The sequence below is a fragment of the Mangifera indica genome, chromosome 3, assembly GCF_011075055.1.
Source record: "Mangifera indica cultivar Alphonso chromosome 3, CATAS_Mindica_2.1, whole genome shotgun sequence".
NCBI classification, from domain to species: domain Eukaryota; kingdom Viridiplantae; phylum Streptophyta; class Magnoliopsida; order Sapindales; family Anacardiaceae; genus Mangifera; species Mangifera indica.
In genome coordinates, this window is record NC_058139.1 from 11,355,570 (window position 1) to 11,380,991 (window position 25,422).

Consider the following 25,422-nt stretch of genomic DNA (forward strand, 5'->3'; position numbering starts at 1 on the left):
TTAATTTTAATTAAATAATAAAAAATTATCAATACAAATATAATAAGGGGTGTCAATAACATGTAATTATATATTTGAGAGAAAATTTTAATTTTAAATATTAGTGGTGTTACTAAAATTTTTAGGTGGGGTCTTGGATAATTAAGAAAAGTTTAGGGGTATTTTTAAAATTTTTATATACTCCTCGATAGTTTTAAAATTGATAATTATACCACTAAAATACATAATAAATAAGGATATAAATATTATATTACAAACGATTGAGACTATATTATATTTTCAAAATATATGAATGAATATAATAATTTTCTAAATTAGATTGGGAAAATATATATGTCAAATGACTATTTCCCACCTAAGTTTTAATGTAAAAACAAATATACACTGTATGGTTCAAAAAACCCAAATATCTATCCATGAGCAAATTTTTATTAAAAATCTTAGTTAAAATTAAGGGTAAAATCATTATTTAATAAAAAATTTAAAAAATTAAAGTTTTATCACATTTTACTCCTCAGGTTTAAAAACTCACAATTCCCCTCACCCAAAGTTTCCAAGTTTTAAAAAATAACCATTTCACTCCTCAAATCCCTAAGTTTCTTTCTCCCCCACTAGCGATCATCTCCGGTAATGACAACCTCTGAAAATAAGACAAAAGAGCTGATGCCATCTTCGATGAAGAGATCACATATGTTCGTCTCCAACGAAGAGATCTAATCTCTTTGTTGGAGATGGTTTTGGGTGCAACAGTAGACGGTTTAGGTGGAAAGAGGAGGTCGTAGGCACCAGAGATGGTCACTAGAAAGGTAAAGAAAAAATCCTTAGGTTTGGGGAGGATGTGACTTTTCAAAATTAAAAAACTTTAAGTATGAGTAAAGTTGTTAGTTTTTAAAACTTAAGAGGAAAATATAATGAATTTTATATTTTTTAATATTACTAATAAAATAATAATTTTACCCTATCTCTGATATACTATTCTAACAGTAGTTAGACCATAGATAGAATTTTGAGTTTTTCAAACTTTATTAATGTAACTTTGAGAATACATTAAAATTTAGATAGAAATAAGTCCTTTGGCCAAATTTATATTTAGCCTTAATAAGTTTTTAAAAAATAATATTAACATCCTATAATACATTTTTATTATAATATTTTAAAAAAATGATATAACTATCCTTTAATATTTAAAATTAACAATTAAACTTAATAGATAGATAAAAAAATTCAGTTTTTCAAATTTAAAAGAAAAATCAAGTCATCGAACCATGGGTGGAAAATAGTCATTTGGCCAAATAACTAATAAATAAATATAGTTTTGAAAATGGCAAAACATTCAGAGTTGAGAGGATAAATTTTAATCCAAGCGCTATCGATCAATTGGTGTAGTATGATTGTATGGCCACAAATTGAAGAAACGAGTTGACAAGGGGAGCAAAACCACTGTGCAAAGCACGTTGATTTTCCTCTTGATGGAAAAAGAGATTTGACTTGATTTTTCTATGCGAAAAATCTAGGTTTCACACTGGAGAGGATTAGGTAAATATTATTTTGATAATATATTTTTATTAATAAAATTACTTTATTTAATTTATAATTTTATATTATTAATAATAATATAGTAAATAATATAAAAAATAATTTTATTATTATATTTATTTTAAATATTTAAAAATTATTACGATAATCTCGATTTTGTTATTATATATTATATAAAATCCACCAAAATGTCATGATGAGAGGCTGACGAGAACCATAACCATTCATCTTGTCGAATAATTTTTTATGAATTGCTACTTACTTTTTAAGTGGTCCTATTCAAAGAAATAGTGGCATTAGGCAGCGAAAGCTTGGAAAATTTCCGTCACTTCATGATTATTAATGCTAGTAACTCTCAACTTTGTAAAACATTTGTCAAAAGGATGTGGAACTTGTTGAAAAGCACAAAACGCCAATATTATTTCTTCTTGTCTTCGTCAACACACAGCTATTCACTCATCACTTATCATTTCATTCTATGCACGTTTATTCACTCATAACTTTATATATATATATATATATGGGGTAATACAATTATTATTACACGGCACAATTGTAGGATCACAAACATTAATGATTTTATTTTAATTTTTATCAAACAAAATAGATCATGAAACGTTGTAATTCATATATTAAGGATTAAGACAAAACTATTTGTATCATTTTGTTATAAAAAATGGATGCAAAGTAGATTGTTTATGGATCTTTAAGTAAACAATTTTTTCTAAGTTTCAAAAAAAAAAATGCAATATGAAAAAAGGTGTCAAAAATATATTATGTATCTAAGAAAAGGAGACTTAACATTTTCTTTTATATTTCTTATTATAAGGTTAATTGAGCTCTCATATTAAAAGTTCAACAACCTCTATTAACTCACATTTATAATTTAAATTAATAATCACAATATGAAATATATTGATCTTTTTCTAAATAATTATATCAAACCCATAAAATAAATTTTTTTAGACTATATATTCATCCGATTTTTTATTAAATAATTAAAAATTTTAATTAATATATGTGGCATTATTTCAACAAAATATACACACACATTTGAAATTTATATTGTTTATTGAAAATATTGTGAACTTTCAATGACTCTCGGAGAGTTTTGATAGGAGGAAAAAGAGTGCTTAAGAGTGACAGAGATACATAAATATGATTCAAACAATTGAAAAAGGAATATTTTAAAATTAGAATTGGATAATAAATACATTAATTTCGGTCCTTTTAAAATCTTAATAATTCCTAAAGGGAAAACTTTGATAAATGCTGAATTTGTGATCATACATTTTGTTGGGTCAAGTCCAGCTAGAGACATGCACATAATAGGCCCATTTCTTAATTGGACTTGGGGAGACAAATAATATTTTTAAAGAATCATTTTAAACGATATTTAAACCAACCTCATCTACCAATTTCTGATAGAATATTAATTCCTTACATGTGGTAAGTCCTTGTCTCTTAAGATTATATCTCTTAGAAATATGAAGATTTATTTACTAAAAGACTTTAGGTTCCTCCTCCAAGTCTTAGGATTAGAATACCACAAATTGATAATATATTAGGTCTTTTGCATGGATTGTATTAAGAGATTGAGCAATAATGTTGAGTGTACTTATTTTTTAAACACAATTTGAATACACAGATAATATGTCGTTATGTAATTAGGTATTACTTTATTTTTAATTTAAAATCATTCAATCAGATGATAATATATTATCTATGTACATAAATTGTATATAAAAAATATGTACGCATAATTTTATTGTAAGAGATTTGAGTAATGTTATGTCCAAACTATAGATCCCTAATATTATATATAGTTTTTGTGCTGCTAAAGAGAATTTTTTAAGCGTTGTGCTTGGTGCATATAGCAATATACATTCAAAGGACAAATGACATAAGGTTCCACCAAAATTTGAGAGCCGAAGATTCAACAATTTATAATTCTAGGTGCGGAAGTTAGATATGCCAGCGACCATTGTAAAGGATGGAGACGATTGCTCTATGTGGAAAGGAAGTGTAGCCAAATGAGATGTCTGATAAAGCTGCCAAGATGAAAGATGAGTTAGCCATGACAAATTTCATCTTGCTGTAGATGAGGTGATTGGTTTCTTATTTTTTAATTGTCTGTAGAAACAATGGCTAAAATCGCAAACAATATTCAAGGAGGGAAGTCTACATGCGAAATGATCTTTCTACGGAAAATTAAAGCCCACCAATTCTCACTTCTTAGCGAATTGAAAACCCATATTCAAAGAACATGTTAGAATCATTTTCACTCAATATTGCAAAAAAGCAATGTCTACCATAGCCTTTTTCACTCACTATTTTGTCTATCAAGCCTTCTTTGCTTCCCTATATGCATGCTTTGCATGATGTCTTCGAAGAGAATAATGAAGGTCAAAGAAGCCTTGGAAAATATCACTCAAGTGATCTTAATTGATAAGGAACAGCAGGCACAAAGCTATAAGTTGCTTTAGTGGTCAATTAAATGTATTGGATGAACTGAAGTGTGTAATGGTGAAACCATCCAAAAACCATGTACGCAAATGCTTTTGGATCAAACAGTTTTCTTATGTGCTAATTGCTGCCCAAGTTACTTTTCACTTTTGGCTAACTAATTTGTGTGCTACCTTGTCGGGAGTTTTCAGGTTTTTTTCAGCTAAACGGTTTTGACTTGTGCGGCTGATTGTTTGTGTTTGTTTCAGCAGGAAGTATGTAATTTGTGTTCGAAAGAAAACAATTAAACTAACAAATAACTAAAATCAAAATCTCCCCTTTTTGATCGAACTATGTGATAGTAAACAATCAACCAAAATATATTTCTTTCGTATCAAATAATTAAAAACAAATATAATAAAAAATAATATCACAATTTAACATGGAAACTTGTAAAACCACTAGACACTGCTCAAATAAACCAATTAACTATATCTAAAATAATAATACACTGTTTTTAGCCTACGAATGAGTAGGCAACTCTCCAAAGCAACAAAACAAAGGAATAACACACCTACAAAAAAATAAGGAATATCATACCCTATATCTCATGTTGCAAGAATCAAAAACAAATCTCCACCATCCAAAATATAGCACCAGATGTGCTTAAAATATTGTCAAAATTTGAGAATGTCAAAATTTGAGTGCAATCCAATGGTAGATGATGAGAAAAAGACATTTTTCTAAAAGCCGTCTAAACAAAACTCCACCAAACAACTAGTTATATTTTAATATAGATAATTGCTTGTTTGAAAAATAAAACACAATCTCCACCGTTCAAAATGAAGAGTAATGAGTTTTCTACTAACAATTCAAAAATCAAAGTGATCCAACGGTGAAATTAAGAAAAATGAAACTCTATCATAGACGCATACTAAAAACCAAAACGAAATTTTTCTCTTCAGTCTCCTTTATTCTAACTTTATGTGTCTTATTTATATGTTACTTTGTTATACTAAACATTATTTTTGCCCTAATTCATTAATATAATAGGTTGGACTTTATACTTAAAATAAATTTAAGTTTCTCTATATAGAAATGGATCTAAAAACCCAACAATTTGTTAGGAGTTATTGTGTTTGTGTGTTTGTCTAACCGGAGGTTCAAGGATTTTTTGTTGGTGTTCAACAAAACAAGAGATGTCAGATCAAAGCACAAGCAAAATATGTTGTTGTTGCAGTAGCATCGAATTAAGCAGTATGTATTAGAAAGTTAAAGAAGGATTTGGGGGAAGAACAAGTAAAATCAATTATGATTGCTTGTTACAATAAATATGCTATTTCCATTGTTGAAAATCCAGTCCACCATGAAGGACTAAACACATAAATATAAAGCATCGAGAAGTTGAGAAATCAAAGGAGATCAAAATAGTTTATTACAATTCTAATGTCAAATAATTAATTTCCTCACCAAAATTTTGTGGAAGTCTAGGTTTGAAATGTTGAAGGGTCTCCTTGGAATAGCCACCGAAAGGTTCAAGGAAGAGTGTTAAAAGTCGAACCTTTTACTAGAAAGAACAAAACTATCTAAGAAGGTTATGCCGCAACATAATAAAAACAATGTCACGGCACAACAGATTAAGTTTCATGAAAGATTTATAGAGAGGAAATGTCGTGACATAGAAAAACTTATGTGTGACACAAGATGACCGTCTGAAAATAGAAAGCAAGCTCCGCGACACAGAAAAATTATGTCGTGACACACTTTCAACCCTTTTTTATTTAATTGGTGATGTAACTTCTTGTAAATTGCTTTGACGGTTCGATTGTCTTATCCTCTGTTAGGTACACATATACATACATATGTCTGGTGAATAAATTACTGTTGAAAACCCTTGTTCTCCATAAACTTTGTAGCATTAAATTCTAACAGTACGAATTTATGTGGCTGACAGAATTCAATATTGTTGCGACAAGAACATATGCAAAACGAAAGAAGAAAACAAGAAAAGTATACACACAACACAAGTTTTAAGTGGTCCAGTCACTGTAGGCAGCGAGAAAAATCAGTAAAGAGTATTGAATTACAACTTGTATGTGTTTGCTGTCTCTCGGCTTTCCTGTCTTGCTCTTATCACTTCCTCTTGCTTTCACTCTCTTCTTCTCTCCGCAAAGCTAGTTTTATACAACCTTGATTTTTCCTAGACTTGTAGTCAAACACGTTACAAAAACCGTGCTTCAATTAACTGCTATCCTAATTCAACCCTGACATGCAAACTTGAAGTTAATCTAGATTGTGTTTGCATGTGTACGTCTTCTTGTACCCAGTCACTTGAAGAGTCCACTTGCAACTGGAAGTGCAATGAGCCAGACCATGGTTATTCATATTGTATGATATATGATAGATATATACTACAACTCTTATAATATAATATAATAAATGATATACATCATAAAAATATATAAAATATTATCGATATAGTAAATATAATATATAACACGATACATATTTTATATAAATCGATATATTTTTTAAATAAATGATGATGTGATAAGAATATATTTAAAAAATATTAAAATTTCAAAATGAAGTTGTGATATTTCTTTAAGATAATAATATGGTATGGTATACTTGAGAAATATTAAAAATTTATTATTATTATTATTTTAAATTATATTCTATAATATGATATGATATAAAAAATTAAATTTTTAATATATGATTCAACTGCTTGAGTCAGGCTACAATTCTCCACCTTGGCTGTCTGCTTATCACCTTTCTTGTTGCCCCCATTTCCTTGCTACTTACTCAAACTTGGATTAGGCTCATACAAAGCCTAAGCTTCTCCAAAATAACCGTCTTTGTACACATGTCAGTTGGGTTTTCCATTCCAACTAGCTTAACAATTTTGATTACTACGTCATGAAGAGATTTTAAGCCAAAAATTTCTGACATAGACATTTTTCTTTATGAATTTTAGGAAATATATAAAAAGCACCACCAGCCTAGTCTCTTTGCCTGCTCAACTAAACTATAGTGTTTCTCAAGATCTGTAAAATATATTTTTAAATCCCTTTTTTAATATATATATATATATTTATTTATTTATTTATTTAATTCCATCATATAATCATGTTTAATTTTAATAAATTGATATTAAAATTTATAATTATATATGCATATTATGATGACAAATTAGTATCAATGGTTCTATCCAAGGAATCATTCTTACTTTCCTTGTGGTTTATTAAATAAATAGTTATTAAATTCCATATTAAAATATTACAAGTGTCATAATCGGAACTTTGTTATATTAAGAGTGTAAACCGCCCATGCTGGCCACGCAGCCGTCCTGTGTTAACTTTTCAATTAATTTATAAATTTTAAATCACTTCATTTCACCTTTCACACCGAAAGATGAATAACCCATACTTGTATTTTTAAACTTTACATGTCATTTTATCCTAATCCGCCCTTTCCAATCTGGAAAAGCCCATGGCAGAGGCAAAGGGTTGGATTCGCTTCGTATCAAGACTGACGTGCCATTTTTGTCAGAGGTTTGTGGGTAAGACCCGTGGATTATCCTATACAACTAATAAAAAAAATTAAAAATTCAAAAATATTTTAAAATTTAAAAAATAAAAAATTATATAATACGATGATCAACTCACAGAGTATGCAAGTTAACCTACTAAATGTCTATGAAGACATAACCTAAGAGGTTTTGTTCACACCCTAAACCTTGTCATTCTAGCAAATTGGCATGACCTGCAACACTTGCTCTTTGGCATGATACGGTATGTAGACATGATAAATTATACCAAATTCAACCAAACACGGCCCATGAATGTGTCTAGCAGAGAGGATTTATCAACTGTAAAGTGTCCAACAATGGCACAAGTGGAACTTATATGCCAGGAACCCAATGTTTATCGGTATTTTGAATGTTGATATATATTAAGCCAATAGAAAGAATGATGCCATGAATGGTAAGGATACTAACAACAATTACTTCATATTAATCTACATTAAGAATATATTTCGGTAAATTCATGAATTGAAAGATTTTTTAAAAGAATTGAAGATAGGTTTTGACCAATAGTCAGTATTCATTTACCAAATCTTAATGAAGTATCAATCAACTTATTCAAAGTCATTGTCTTGCTAAAAAATCACTCCACAAATAGATATAATAAATTATAGGTACAATTTAATGCAAACAACTAAAAACTGGTAATTATATTATAATGAACAAAATCATATTTTTAAGGTGGTTTGGCCTGTTATTAGGAGTACATGTTCATTGTTACATTATTAGTATTTCTTAGTATAATCTAATAGTATAACAATATTAAATGTGAAAATTGTCATCCTTAAGCATTTGTACAATCTTTTATTTATAGGACAAAAGGTATGATTATATATGTAATTGCATGATTGAATACTAAAACCGTACTATAATAAATATAGACAAATTTTTTTCTTGAGGAAAATGAATAATTGTGTGCTTCTAAAATGATTGGAAGTGATAGTTATCAAATTGTGGTTGGAGATAAAGAGGGAATGTGATCTCATGACTGTAGAAGATTGATGTGACACATTGAGAAGATTATGGGAAGAATTGAATTTGCCAAGTTTTATTTTTCACACTAATTTTGTATGAAAGCACTTATACCCATATTTTAGGTTGACTTGTGTGTAAATGTCATAACTAGTTACAAAACTCAACTCATGTAACAAGTCATTATATAATTAGTTGTTAGTCATCTCTTTGGTGTCACTTCTATGAGTTTGGCTTAGAATGAGTCTAATCACACAATAATTAACCTTAGTTTTTGGCTTATGAGTAGGGCTTCAAAAACTCTTCACCTTTTTTACACAGATGAGTCACAAAAAATGATTAAGATTTTTATTTGAAGCATATCATTAATATAATGTTTTCATTTTACATTTAATACAACGCATGTGCTCTATATGTTTGTCGTAGTAGCTCAACCTAGGATCATTTTTTATTGGACACAATTTGTCTACCTTATTGGATTGATGATGTGTGTCACTGACTTGACTTGAACAATTAGGATTGTTTCTCACTCAATCCTAAATTGTCTATAAAAAAAATGCCCTTGATAAATGCTATAACTTCTTCTTTACACTTTCTAAGTTTCTTTGAAAACTCTCTAAAACCATAAGACGACTGTAAAGTTTTGTTCTTAAAAATTCATGATTCCCTCAAACTTCCCTAAAAGACTTCCATAAGTTTGTCTTAGTGAACATCTAGAACATCATTTTGTACCAAAATGCACTAGGAGATTTTATTTGTGAACAATCCACAAGGTGTGTTTTTTTTTTTTTTTTACTTGGTATAACAAGCTTCAAAGTTTTTCTTGTTTGCATATTTTTTTTAGATAGAATTTTATCTTTGTAAAGTCTCTTTTAAGTGGTCTCTAAGGCATACTAATAATGTTTTAAGATAGAAGAGTATCGTTAGACTTTTTGCTTGAACTTATAGGTTAGTCAATTATTGGTTAAGCATTTTGGTAACTAATAGCCGTATATTTTTCCTATTTTCATACGTCTTTCCAAACCTTAGACAATGATAGAGTCTAAAATTATTACACTGTCTCAGGGTCTTACTCTACCAGTAATGAGGTCCCCCTAGCAAGGAGAATGGTCATATAACCAATTGTAATAGATCCTTCAATTGAGTTTAAGGTTAGGGTTCTACCTAACGAGGCTAAACATGACAAAGAAATATTAAAGGAAAAAATCCTTTGCATGTTGCAGACTCCTCGTTGTCTAACTCATGCGACAAGGACAGTATCACGATTGAGGATGGTAGGGTGCGCTACTCAATCATGATTACTTGTTCTTAATCGCCAAGCTTTAGACATTTGGTATAGTCTTAATGACTTTGTCAACTTCTTATCAAACAAATAAATTTTTGAGTAAGCCTTGACTTACTATTTAGGTTGCTACATTGTATTTCCAAATCCGCTAAATTTCTATTAAAGTTGCACCTTTTTAGCGATTCAAGTCTTCAAGACCAGCGACTAGATGCTAGTTAATAACTAGATGACTCTTTGGCTATCTCTTATACGATATACGATAATAGACATATGTAAATTTTTTAGTTCGAGACATCAAACAAATATCTCCTAAAAGAGGAATTTCTCTAGAATTTTTTTGTAGATATTCTCCTATTCTATATCCATAATAATAACAAGAAGATATTTTCACCTTCCTTAGTTGGATATTTCCGCTAATATTAATATTCATTTTAGTGTAACTGAAATAGGAAGACACGATTGAAATCTTATTAGGATCGAGATTCTAAGATTATCCTAATAATTTCTCTTCACAAGTATTATAAATATGTAAATATGAAGGATTACCTAAGAGAAAATGAGCATGATTATCAAGATACAAAAGAGTAAACATTAGAGATAATTCATTGTGTTTACCTTTACATAACACATATTCACTATTAACTATACCGTGGACATAGACATTTTGACTATAAGACAGATTTACATTAAAAATCTTATGTCTTATTATAACACCCTCTTTAGTTGAGTACCCTCTAAGTGTCCTCAAAACGAGAACTTAGAAGATTCATACTTGGAAGGTTTTTATATTAAAACTTGACATTCAAAAAACAACCATAACAAGACCATTCATGATAAATTAATTCATCATAAACAAACCTTAACAAGATTGGTGTTTAATTTGTAACTATACACATATTGAGATTTTGTTGATAAAAAATCACAACATAGCTTTTTATGCTTGCAAAAAGTTTAGAACTTACTACCATTTAATGCAACAATTGATGATGCCTTGAAACCGTAGGTAATGATCAAGGTGCAATATTAAAGGCAATAGGGATTCTCTTATTCCAATAATTGGCCCGTCCTCTTGGATGACTAGGATATAAAGAGCTTCCTTAAGCCCCTGTAGTGAGATGCCTACTAAGTTATTATTTTTAGCCACCTTATTTGAAAAGGCTTGTTGAACATTCAAGTGATCGCATAAATCAGGTCCCTAGGCTTGATAATCGAGGTTACCTAACATGTCAAACACTTATCTCAAACCATCTAGTGGTGGTAATGAGTAGATGGTAACCTCGTAATATGAGTTATTTTTGCATGTCAATGATTGGTGTCTTCATGACATAAGTTAATATTTGTATTTCGTGGATGGACAACTTGATGGCATGACTTTTGTTATACATGTCATTGATTGGTATCATCACAATGTAAATTTTGGTTTGCACGTCGTTGGTTAATGTGTTATATTCTACATATCAAGGATTAAGTTATGCACATCATTGATTGACCCCATCATGACATGATTTAGCGGTTGTACGTAGTGGGTTGACATCGTCATTACATGAGTTAAGGCCTACACATTGAGCATCGATGCCTTGGTAGGAAATAATATGCCTATTGTGTAAGTTCTCTTGTGTACATTAGAGAAGACTTTAAATCATCTACCTAAAGGCATCCTATTGTTATCTTTGTTGGTGAAGACGATGGGTGGTTGTGTGAGAGGCGTAGAACCTCATAACAACCAATGATTCAAAAAAGATCGAGGTCTTTGATGTTGTTATCAAGGCAACATTATCCATTCGTTTGATAAAGGCAATGATGACATTGGTTTTCTTGTTGTGTCATCCTTCAATTATGTTTGTGTGCCAAGTGTTATTGGTTGTTCTCCAAGTATTAAGGCAAGTTGGTTTTTTGTGATAAGATCAAGCTGCCCCGAAGGTTAAACATTATGCATGGGACTCAATTCTTTAGTTACTTGATCACTTAAGGCTTTCCTTTTTCTTCTTCCATGAGCCATCAAAAAAGTGTTTTTAACTTGAGATTAATGGAAATAAAATGTTTTTAGCCAAAAAATGAAGAGCTTTTGCAAAGGTCTTCTTTCAAGTTGATGTTGAAAATCAAACTAATGAGAAGCAACTATGAAACTATAGAATTATAACGAACAAAATAATATTTTTAAAGTGGTTCAACCTACTAATTGAAAACCTGCATACATCATTATGTTATCAATATCTGCAATTACAATTTGGTAGCATAACATTATTGAATATGAAAATTGTTATCCCTAAGCTTTTGTACAATCCCTTATTATGGACAAGAGAAAATGTTATATGTATTATTGCATAACTGAATACTAAACCACTCACATAATGAATCTAAACAAATTTTGATGTTAAGGAAAATTTGATAATTGAGTTCTTCTTAAATGATAACAAGTAATATTTTTTGGTAAGAGATAAAGAAGAAATGTAATCTTGTGTTTGTATAAGATTGATATGATATATTGGGGTGATCGTGAGAATAGTTGAACCTGTCAAATCACACTATTTTTGTTATTTTTATATTAATAAATTTCTACCTATATTTTATGTTAACTTGTGTATATATGACATGATTAGTCACTAGATACAATTTATGTAACTATTTGATGTATAATCAGTAGTAGTCTTTGTGGTATTAGTTTCATATATTCAATTAAAGAGAAGAATAATTATACTTACCATCACAAGTGAGTTATCTCAGTTTTTTGGAATAATAAAATTATATATATATCTATTTTAAATATATAAATAAAAAAATAATTTTTAATTAAAAATAAAATAATATTTAATTATATAATAATATTATATATATATACTAAAAAATATATACATATAACATTTATAATTTAAAATTACTATTTAAAAACATGATAGGATAAAAATAATATTAAGTATGATCACAAATTTAGACTATTTAGACTCACTGACATTCGCGATGATTTTAAAAATTAATCACATAATATTTACTTACACTTTTTGAAATCACTGAAAGTCAATTCAATAATGACTCATCACAGTACATGAAAGTTGGAGTTGATAACGTGTTGAATTGTGATTGGAATATTCAAAATCAACCTAAATAAATAAATCACAAATCACGTGGAAAAGAACAAAAAGGAAAAATTAAATTAATTCCCTTTCTAACAGGCAAGCTCCAACCAATCACCCCCCGCAAGCTTACCTTTTTGGTAAGTATTTGAGTCGTAATTATTAGTATCTTATCATATATAATATATATTTTAGATAATATGATATAAATAAAAAATAATATATATTATAAAGATATCAAATTAATATAATATAATAAATATATTATATAATATGATATGTATTTTATGATATAATAAATATTATCGATATAAATCAATGTATTTTTATAAAAAAATAGTTATATGATAGATGTATATACAAAAAATTTTAAATTTTTAAAAATGTTTATAATATTTTTTAAAATAATATTACATTAATTAAATTTTTTAACTATTTCATTAATATTTAATTATTTTATTTTTAAAAATTATATCATTATAATATCACATTTGATATATAATATGGCATTCGATCAATTGACGTGGAATTCATTCACTCCCCAAAAGCAGACTCAGACTTAGACTCACAGTCAGGTGCACTAACTTTTGGTACAACCATATGATATATAAAAAAGAATAAAAAAATATACGGAGAATGAAAGAAAAGAAAATCTCAAGGCCACATAAACTTGTGGCTGAGAATTAAACCCATGTGCTGACGTGGTATCCACCTCCTCGTTTAAACGGATCAAAAACACAAACGACACACTACGTTCCATGCCAACAAAGACCAAAGCAACAAAACTACCTGCGAATTTTCTCGCGCGTTTTTTTTTATTTTCCTCTGTTTGGTCGCCAAGAAAATGCAGGGAAGTAAAGACCCTGCCATCAAACTCTTTGGGAAGAAAATCCCTTTGCCTTCTGACGGCGAGATTCCACATATTCTCTGCGATGACTCACCATCCCCGGTGACAAAGGAAGTGTTTTCCAACGAAGGAGAAACAGAGGAGGTATAGTTCACCGAGTTAGAGAGGGTTTCAGGGAGTGTTGTGTTCTTTTTTATTCGAATTTTGAAGACGACCCTTTTATTGAAATGCGAAAAGGATCCGTGGGTGTATTATACTTTTTTATTTTTCTGTTACTTTTAGTGTTAAGCCATTGGCTATGCTAAAAACTGGCAGTTCTTCTGTTCTTGTAACTTCTTTTGGGATTTTAATTTCTTTGCTTTCAATTTATTATTTATTTCTTTGCTTTTTTAACTTGGTTTTGGCCTAAAGGGCATACTCTGTTTTTAGTTCGGTTTTGTTGTTTGGAAGTAGAAAAAGGTAAGAAATGAAGTGAAATTTTCGGCAGTTTGCAATTTTTACCAAAATTAACTTTGTTTTGTTTTGTGGTAATTCATTCGAAGAATTGACATTTGACAAATGAAAAACCCTCATTTGTTGAAAGAAATTCAGAATTTACATCTCTCAACAATTTGATTTTTTATTTTCTGACGTTTTGATGAACTTGATCATAGTTTTTATGGATGCTAGTGTTGTAAATCTACTGGTTAATTGTGTTAGATTTTGAAGTCCTGTTTGTGCCAAATGTCTATTTATTCTTTCTTCTCCTTTATTCTTTATCAAAAACACTTTATGAGTTTTGTGCTTGTTAGCCAATCAAGATTTTCCACTCTTCTTACCTTGAAAGATCCTTTAGCTTTCAGGGATTCGATGCCTTTCATATCTACACTATTAGCTTATCAGAAAATCTTGATTCTTTCTTTCTCACTCCTCTTAATTCCAGATTTTGCTAATATTTCATTTATGCAAAGATGCCTGATTCTATGTTAAATTCCAGGATTCTTCAGCCGGGAAAGCCGATGAGACCACACAACCTTATGAGACTCCACCTCCAAGTGTAGATGAATTAACAGATCCTGAAATATTGCCAGATAGTAATGTGAACCCCAAAACACCTTCCATAGAAGAAGAAACGGCAAAATCCAAGTCTTCTAAGACTGAGAAAGTTCAGAATGATGCTTCCAATTCACAAGAAAAGACCCTCAAGAAGCCAGACAAAATACTTCCATGCCCTCGATGCAATAGTATGGACACAAAATTCTGCTATTACAACAATTATAATATTAACCAGCCTCGCCATTTCTGCAAAGCTTGCCAAAGATATTGGACTGCAGGCGGTACCATGAGGAACGTGCCAGTGGGAGCTGGGCGTCGCAAGAACAAGAACTCTGCCTCACAGTATCGCCACATCACCATTTCTGAAGCTCTTCAAGCTGCCCGTATTGATGCTCCCAATGGAATTTACCACCCTAATTTGAAAACCAATGGAAGAGTCCTCAGCTTTGGCTTAGATGCTCCAATTTGTGATTCCATGGCTTCTGTATTGAATCTTGCTGAGAAAAAGGTATTGAATGGTACCCGAAATGGTGTTCATAGTTTTGATGAACAAGAGATTCCAGTCCGTTGCAGAGGTGGAGAAAATGGTGATGATTGCTCAAGTGGTTCTTCTATTACTGTCTCAAATCCAGTGGAGGAAGGAGTCAGAAATTGCTTGCAGGAACCCTTAATGCGGAATGTTAATGGCTTCCCTTCCCCGATTCCGTGTCTTCCTGGTGTACCTTGGCCTTATCCATGGAATGCCACGGTGCCCCCCCCTGCCTTTTGTCCTTCAGGATATCCTATGCCATTCTACCCAGCAGCTTTTTGGAACTGTGGAATCCCGGGGACTTGGAACATTCCTTGGTTGTCACCCCAATCTTCTCCAAACCAGAAAGCTCTGAGCTTGGGTCCTAATTTGCCAACTTTGGGAAAGCATCCTAGGGAGTCAGACATGCATAAACCAGAGGATATGGAGAAAGAGGAGCCATCGAAACAGAAGAATGGATGCTTGTTGGTTCCGAAAACGTTGAGAGTTGACGATCCTAGTGAAGCTGCAAAGAGTTCAATATGGGCAACGCTTGGGATTAAAAATGAATCCATCACTGGAGGAGGGCTGTTCAAGGGCTTGCAACCAAAGAGTGATGAAAAAAGTCACATGGCTAAAACCTCCCCAGTATTGCGGGCAAATCCTGCAGCCTTGTCTAGATCACTGAACTTCCATGAAAGTTCTTGAAGACAAGGTATCTTATGTTAGTGTTCGTTAGGCCAGAAGAGCAAGGCTAATTCAACTGAAAAAAGTGACTATTGAATCAATGACTGTGGTCCTTTATGGATCGTTTTGGTTCACTAGCCTCATCAGCCATCACAAACAAGTTAATTGACAACAACGAGAGAGCAGAGAAGCATTTGACTTTCTGTTTCACTAGGATAGAGGTAAGCTCTAGGGGGAACCAATAGTCTTCTTGTACCAATATGCACAGGTGCCTTTTGATGTTTTGCTGAGCTTGTGTTTATGTACAAATCTTTTTTCCATATATGTGAAATACAGTAACAGAGTTGAAGAAAAATCTTCCCATACACACCATAATCCTGAAGCACTGATAATATGTTAATCCTAAATTCTGAAAAATGGGCAACTTTCCCTGTTTATCTCTGTACTGTGTATCCTGCTAGAACTTGAAGAGAGAGCACAGTTGTAACAGCAAAGAAATTCATAACAGAAGAAGATTTGTACCGTAAAAAGATCCAAAAGAGCAGACGGGTAAGCCAGGCAGAAGAGGTTATTTGACAACTATGACTATTGTGGGGACAATTCCTATCAAAAACTGAAAATTCTTTTAGTCCTTCTCTTGTGAAAATAATTCATCAAAAAGTTCAAGTAGCTTTCTTGTGAATATAATTCTTTAGTCCCATGGAATCTAAACAACTTGCAAAAAAAATATAAAAGCAAAAGAATGTAATTCAGTTAGAATGTATTCCCATAGCTGCCCTCTCTTTATTTTTTTTAATATTTTGATTTTAGTGTATAAATATTTATCTAAACTCTAGTTAATAAAAACATAAATTATTCATATTTAATCTACATTTAAACATATTATTTTGAATTTTTTAACATAAAAGATATTAAACACGTATTTTATATATTTTTTGTATTAAACACATATTTTTTCCTTTTTTACGTTTTTAAATTTTTATGAATTTTTTAAAATACAAAAATATCTCTTACATATTCAATTAATTATTATAATATTATAATTATATATATAAAAAAAAAACCTAACTTTTCCAAATCCTTAATCTCTCTTGATAATTTTTTGTGATAATTGAATTTTGATTATATATTATGTTATATTAAGTTTAATAGTCAATTCAATATTTTATATTTCAATTGTTAACCAACAAAACTTATGAAAAGTGTTAAAATTACAAATGATATTGATGATGTGTTATATATACACGTTCCGTATCTTTTTCATATCGGAATTTTATAACCCTTTTTTATAAACATATTTTTCACTATTTATCATATTATACCCATATAATTTATGTACTATATTATTCGTATTCTCATATTTACTAACTAGTGTAAACAACATAAAATTTGGAAGATTCAAAAACTTTGTATTGTTAAGTGACCAACTCCTTTTTAAAGTAGTGGCTGAAACACGGGAAGACTTTTTTGCATTGAAAAGATAGACTACAGGCCTACCAAAGTTTCTTTACAAAGCATTTAATAGATACATCAAAGTGTGATTAATGTGTCTGGATTGCCCATCTACATGCATACACATTTCAGATATTTCGTTTCTCTCAGCAAATACAGTCCACAATTTATGTAGAAGATGAGCTGTTGGGAGACCCCAGTTTGAATACTGCCACGAATCCTTCTGGTGTTCACTCTTGTTTCTGATTCTTTCCCTTTTGCTCTTTTCTTTTGCATCAAAAGCACTCGTCTTTTTTGTTTTCATCCAAAAGCCTAATTTCAGATATGTTAAAACCTGAAAAGATTGATTAAAGTTTATACCCATCTCATTTGGCCACATAATTTCAGAATTTTTAACTTCCATTATCTGCAAACAGGAGTCTGATTGCAACCTTCACTTGTGGAATGTACCTGCCAAATGCTATCCTTCCCAACACAATTCTCTATCCTCATTGGTGCAAAAGGGACCCTGTTGAAAATGACTACATTATAATCACCATTTTGTAGAACAATGATTTTGGGAAGTAGTCAGCCTTCAAATAAAACTATCCGGATATATTTTTAATATCTAATTTGAGTACATAAATTATATCTATTTGATAATTTTAAATTAAAAATAAAATAATATCAATTATATGATGATACATCATCTGTGTTCTTAAATTACATACTAAAAATGTGTATACATAATATTGCTTAGTAGCCTTTGGTTCCATTGCACTTAGCATGTTTCCTGAAGCCTAGAAAACTTGAACAAAAACATGCAAATTCCCAACACCCACCTCAAGAAACCTAACAGATCTGCCAAATGCATCGAAATAACACATCAAGACCCTGTTTGTTTTCAGTCAGGGAATTGCATTTTGAGCTTAAGAATCAAAGATGCATCCATAAATTTGGTTTTAGAAAGCAACTAACTGGGTTACTTCATGTGGCAATATGTAATGAAATTGGTTCATGTTAAGAATTTTTTCAAGAGTAATATTACATATATAAATTAAAATAGTAATATTTCATTAGATGATTTTAAAATTAAAAAAAAAAATAAACAATCACATCATCAAATCATAAATTACTATATCAATTTGTACAATTTATTTTTTTACGTATAATTTAATTATTTTTGTAAATGAATGAGATTGGATGTCCATAAATTGAAATGGGTTAAAGAGAGATTGATGTTCAAAGAAACTAATAGTTTAGTCAGCAATTTGACCCTTGCAAAGGTAAATCCACAACAAGGATATGATTTAAAAAAAAAAGGGTTTTGCTTGGATTAGAAGCACTTCTGCAAAATAAATATAAAAAAGAAAAAAGTTGGCACTAATCGATGTTGACTTTCTTAAGAAATCATTGAGCTAATTCATTGTCAACCCCCCACTATAAAAATTAACGAATTATCCAATTTGATAAAGTATAGTGCTTTTCATGTTGATCCAACTGAACACTTGTATTATTGAAGTGGAGATTTGAAGCAAATTGTTTCCTAGAAACAGTCTCTTGTGTTGTAAACTATTCCAGCAAGCATGAATGAATGAACAAAAGACTAAAAAAGAGAGCAATAAAAGTCAAAAAGGCAGGCCTCAAATGTCAAGTAAAGACTTGCTTTTTATTTATTTTTTAACAAATCTAGCAAAGACTTTGGTGGGTGGAACACGTGTATGGCAACAAACAAAGGTTCCAATCCAATGAGGATGACCCAATATTAGTTTAGTAAGAGTTAAAGTAAGTGCTTCAAAAAGAAAATGTGATGTGGACAGTGGATATAAAGCTTCTTCTTTCTTCTTTTTTTCTTTTTTTTAAATTTTAAGAATTTGCTTTTTTTTTTCCCCTTTAATTGTTAATGGTGGGGACTGATGAGATTCATAAATTTATTAATAAAATATCAAACAAATGTGATATCTACACATACACGTTAAATAAATAATTTCGTCTTGAATTCAGGATTGTTATGATGGGAATTGAATGACTTTATATAATAAATAAAGTAATAAAATTCTTAGCATCACAATAATAAAAAAATAAAATCAATGTGACAAATAATCCTTTCGATATTTAATTTAATTATTAAAAATAAATACAATATTAGTTATATACTTATTTCCCATTCAATCTTTCATATATATTTTTCACTCTTTATATTTGAAAAGTTCATTTGTAGATATATTACCCACTTTCATTAATAAAAATCATTCAGTTTTATTATAAATGGATGGTTTATCATTTTTAGTTAAACAATTCTAACCGACTCAAACAAAACACTACTTTAGATATGTTTTAGTATATCTTGTTATGTCTCTGTAATTACAATCAACGTTGTAATCGGTGTTATTTGTCATTCTTTTGACAATTTTTAACTAACTAACGATGATTAATCATAATCTTTATCGTAATTTACCTCTCTCAATAGGGTATTCTTTAATTTGATACTCAAAAATCTTTCGAATTATTAACTATATATTCTTTTGAATAACAAAAAATTGATTGTTTTTCCAACAAAAATAAAATATGGTTGAGAGGATTGGTAAGGATGAAGAATATAAAAGATAATAGCGATTGAATTGAATTTTTTTCATCTGAACCTAAATAGATTAGAGAAAATAGATAACTTCTTGTATTTCTTTGTAACAGGGAAACTAGAAGTTGTGGATTTGATTACATTCTGGAATTGAAATCAAATCAAAGTTTCAACATTCCTTTGTTTGTCACCATCAATGAAACTGTAACAATAGTTGGATATAACCCAGGATAAGATTGGTAGTTCTTTCAAATTCTTGAGCTTCCATTGCTTGTCACTTGTTGAAGTATGAAATCATCTCAAATGACAGCTAAAATTTCGATTTCAAATTATTGAAAAAAGAAATTATTGAGTAGGGTCACCAACTCCTAACTCAGAAGCATGTGAGTCTCCCTGAGTACAAATATGCATTAATAACCACTAAGCTTGTGAGTGGAAGGAATAGTACCTGCAATCCAAGCCAAGAAGAACTAGTATGACAGCTATGAAGGCATAGCAAAAGGAGTGGACAAACACACAAGATGAAGGGGCGTTGGAAAAGAAGTGCCATGAGCACTAGTAAAAGGTTTAAGAAGACTCCTGTGTGAAACCAACATGTCAAGTCTGTGCTTGGGAAAAAGGACACTTTCAAAGCCTCTTATAAAATAAGTTTGAAAACCCTTCGAATATAATGCAAAATGCCTACAACTTTTACTAGTATTAATGGCACTTTTTGTCGTAATTCTGTCCTTATATTGCGCCTTTGTCTACTGCTTTGGCTATACCTCTACACCAACTTCATAAAATTCATACTATTTTACATTTGACTTGGTTTAACTGATTACTACAAAGGAAAGGCTATATACTATGAATTTATGAGCACAAATGCAACAAATCTGCATACAACAGGAATTTGCAGTATCCAGAATCAATTTATCCAACAAGAAGTGATGGCGCAATTTACATTTTCAAAGTTACCGAATGCTTCTTCTTGTACCTGCCACCAACAGCCTCGTGTTCCTCTATCAAACAGTATCTCCTTTGCTGCAGTATTATTGCCTCTGTTCTTTCCCCACAAGACAGGGAAGTATGGCTACTTATGTACATCTTTAACATCCTTTAGCTAGTAATAATAACGAAAGCACTGCATAAGCACTGCAAATCTCTCTTTCTGATCAACATGCCCTTTCTGATCATACGCTTCCAGCATTTTGAACTCATTGATATCATCAACATCTCTAGCGGACTCCTCAACAAGATCATATATTTCCCTTCTGTAGCTTTGCTCACCATATTTTGATTTGATAAGCTCCGCATCTTCAAATAAGTTCCACTTGCCTTATCTTCCATATCATCCTCAGTTCTTCCAGTTGTCTTCTATATCATTTCTTGGGGGAATAAAAGAATGTACAGGTTCTTCAAAAGCTTACTTAGAAGAAGAGCGAGCTTGTGAATCAAGAAAATTTTGATCTTGCTGCCTTGGTACAACAGACTTGATACTTATGCAGACACGTGTATGAAAACAGTGGAAGAATAGAACTTAATTAAGAAAACCAAATCAACAAGGTAAGCAAATAAAAGAACATCTGCTTAAATCATGTTATTGACCTCCTAATGTGATATAACTTTTCTAGAAAGGGTGCAGTCAAATTGAAGTTTACTGCTGGGAAGTCTTCAGAAAAGAAAACTAATAAATAATAATACTGAAGATCAGAGTAGATCGCTCATTAAACCTCAGAAAGTAACATAATTACATTTTGTACAATTTGATGCGGTCATGCATATACAATTACAATCAATTGGATACACAAGACTTCTTAATTTTCCATCTTCAATTTATTAGAAAGACGTTACTCGAGCTGAAATTTGTCATTGAATTCTACATCCTCCACTGTCCTGTCCACGACGAACATTGCCATATGCTGACAGTTCAAGCAAATCCATGTCACGACCTGAACCATCAAACCAATAATTGACAGGTTAAAAACTGAGTTCGATTATTTTTTACGAAGACATCATGCAATATCTTAAAAGATTTGGAAATACCTGCAACCCTGCAATAAGAACTTTTCTGAATCAGCTCAGCTCTAGATAATTCAGTCCGATTACCCTTTGATCTATTAACTGTCGCCTGCAATCATTGTGACTAAAGTTGACTCAAAAAAATTTATTTTTTTAATTAAATTTAGTGGTTCCCAATTCAACAATTCAGATGCTAAATCCTTGCTAATAGGAGGTCCTGAGGTCAGTATAATCCTTCTGAAGAGATTAGAGAGACTAAAGAAATGTTATAGAAGCTCAACTTTAAATGTCATAATTATTGACAACAAAAAGAGAAAAAGCTCATACCTGTAAAACCTGACAGTTTTCCAGCGTGCTCTTTCCTCCCTGAAATATCATTCTAGAATTAGATCTCTAGTCATGGTTTTGGGGAAAAAAAAAAAAGACAGAGATTACACATTTATTGCAATCACAATAGATAAAAAGACTCCAAATTCAAGGGCTAGAAAGGTGGACCAAATTGTAGAAAAAATTTAAGCTATAGTTATAAATATCAAGCATCAAGGACTTAACTCCAAGAAACAGAAAACAAGCATCAAGCATCTATGACAATCCTGTGAAGACAGATGCTTAATCGACCATACAGTCCAACTAAATTCAAGATAATAAATAATGTAAAATGTATATTTAAGAAAGAATATTAGAATCAGCCCCCAAAAATTTTTTAAAAAATTCAGTTCTTTTGATTCTTTCAGAGGAAGATTGCTCCTAAGCTTAAAGTTCCCCAAAAACCCCAAAAAAAAGCAAAAATACACATCAACCAAACTAAAATTTGACAGCATGCTAAAATAGGCTATGTATACATGAATAAATTGATTTTTGCAATTACTCAGTTAGGCCCAACAAATAACAGCAAAAGGCTTAATTTATTACACATCAACCATGGTCCAGTACCAGAATAATCAAACAATTCTTAACTTCAGATATATCCTATCTTAATCCTTCTGTCCATCCAAACTCCATGTCAAGATTTTGACTCTCATTTCCTCATCACATCTTTGTGCATATTACAGCTTGTTCCCCTCTTTGGATAGCAACCTTCTCAAGATTGATGAATTAATTATCATCTACAAAGCATATAAGAGACATCAAATACATGGTCAACCTATTCCTAGAATGTTTCTACCATGAAAAAACAGATCCTTAGTGTGTTCAAGAATGAGTCAATCCCTAACCACATTCATGTCCCAAAAGCTCCCTTGGAGAGGGCACAATGGCAGTGCATTTAGGTCATGAGGAATAAAATATGCAGGTGTTAAGTCTAGATTGTTTTTTTATTTTTTCTTGTATAAGAATATATCCATAGAACTGATTGACCGAAACCGGCATTCCAAGGGACACGAGAGTCCTAGCACACCATATCATTTTGTAAACATTAATTATCACCTGCCCTCCAAATCATTTTGCAAGCACAAGTCATCACTTTCACTCCAAATTATTTTGCAAGCCTGAGTTATAAATAAACTGAAACAGCCAATTATAATAAGCCATGATCCCAATTCACATTATTTTTCCATATCACTGTAGTAATTTTTAGTATTATAACTGAGTCACAGTTAATCTAATCATCTACCACACTTCTCACCACAAGGTTGCCACTTCAGCTCATCCACTATCTCATGCACCAAATGTGATGCTAGAAATTCTCCTATCTACTAGTCTGTCTAATTTTGACAGGCATGATAGTCACATTGTGACTCTAACCAGGATTCTCAGAAGTTTCACTGGTAGTATTTGATCCAGCTGAACTGAATCACAAACGTATACAATTGAGGGAAAAAATAGATCCTCTCACAGTTGAAAGCATGAAGCAGCCACTAATCATGCCTGGTCCCCCCTTATTTCATCCTCCAATCTAAGTAGCATGAGTGGCAGAGGAATGGAATGTGACTATCTGCAGACGGGTGGTATTAATGTGTGCTCTAAAGGAGGCAACAAAAAAATACAATATTTAGAATACACGTTGGAAATTGTGATTTCTTGTCATTGTGAATAATTTGCATTGATTATAACAAAAAACTGTTTTCTCCCTTAAACAAATTGTAAGAGTAATAAAACATTAAATAGTGTAAGCCATGACCAACTGCCAAATAGAAAGATGTAGAATTCCACTTATTATGAAGGATATATTTTTCATATACAGTAATCTAAATCAGGGGATACATCATGCCTCAGTTAACACATTAACTCAAGTATAACATTTGAATTGATATATATATCAGATTTTTCAGTTTCCACTTCTTTTCATAAAATACATATACAAAAGTCGCTCTTCTCGTTTTCTTTCTAAATTAATCAAACAGCGCAAAACGATATCTTCAAATACAAGATCTAAAATGAACTTAGTAATAATTAGAGACAACACGAATCACCTAATTTAGTTCATGCAAAACTAAAGCAACCCACTTAAAAAAAAAAAAAAAGGCAGAAATACTAACATAAAAAGAAAAATGTCTAGAAAAGAGTTATCTTTATATATATAGTACCTTGGAGTAAGGCAAAATATGATCATAATCGTGGCACAAGCAACCGGGACAACCGACAAACTTTCTAAACACAATGTTACCAAGGGCGTCTCTTCGCCAGCGATCTGGGTCTCGTCCTCTGACCTTCTCCGCCTTTTCCCAGCACTGTTGCTTCACGCTGTACGGGAAACTTCTAGGATTTGCAGTTGAATCTGGAGATGAAATTTGAATGTCCCCAAAGAAAATTGTAGTTTCTTCCTCAGTCAGCAATTCACTATCCAGAACAGAGGCAGAGGGTGTGGTGGTGGTTTGGGATCGTCTTCTGGGCGGAGACGACGGGCGCGTTGTCGTTGTCGTCGTTGTTCCTCTCTTTTTATCCTTGTTTGGTCTCATTTTGATTTCGGAACAACACTGGATAAAATGTTATATTAACTGAAGTAGGTCAAAAAAAATTTCGGACTTTTAATTAATTTATTTTTTAAACTAAATTTATTATTTTTTTAATATTTCTTTTTATATAATTAACTAAACACATTATAATATAATAATATATTATCATATTAAAAATAAATTTGAAAATAAATTTAATAACTTATATTATGATAAATTGAAATTTTTATTAAAAATTTATTATAAAAATTCCTGTTAATAAAAGTTAAAACCTTTAAAAACTAATTTCCAAAAAAGATTAATGTTTTTATTTATTTGTTTGTAATTACTAATTACATTATTTATAAACCATTAATATATATTGTATTAATTAAAATAAAACAAATTCTATTATTTAGATTATAACAAAATGTAAAGATACGATTTTCTAAAAACTGGAATACGAACAAATATACGTATGCCAATGCGTATTACCATTAAATTTATTGTCTGATATAAATGCGCTTGATATGCACGCATTACAATTTATATTAAGCAAAAAAT

The 25,422-nt window shown here is 30.8% G+C and overlaps 2 protein-coding genes across 2 annotated transcripts; one reads left to right on the top strand and one right to left on the bottom strand.

Annotated features, from left to right (window-relative positions):
* Positions 1-13,626: 13,626 nt before the first annotated feature.
* LOC123210107 (cyclic dof factor 3-like) lies at positions 13,627-16,330 on the top strand. Its single transcript, XM_044628310.1, has 2 exons — positions 13,627-13,889; positions 14,722-16,330. The coding sequence occupies exons 1-2, from the start codon at positions 13,743-13,745 to the stop codon at positions 15,994-15,996; spliced, it is 1,422 nt and encodes a 473-aa protein (XP_044484245.1). The 5' UTR covers positions 13,627-13,742; the 3' UTR covers positions 15,997-16,330.
* A 5,324-nt stretch (positions 16,331-21,654) lies between these two features.
* On the bottom strand, positions 21,655-24,919 carry LOC123210029. The gene is made up of 4 exons (XM_044628186.1): positions 24,511-24,919; positions 22,313-22,351; positions 22,010-22,094; positions 21,655-21,915 (listed from the first exon to the last, which is right to left on the bottom strand). The coding sequence occupies exons 1-4, from the start codon at positions 24,880-24,882 to the stop codon at positions 21,833-21,835; spliced, it is 579 nt and encodes a 192-aa protein (XP_044484121.1). The 5' UTR covers positions 24,883-24,919; the 3' UTR covers positions 21,655-21,832.
* Between the last annotated feature and the right edge of the window lie 503 nt (positions 24,920-25,422).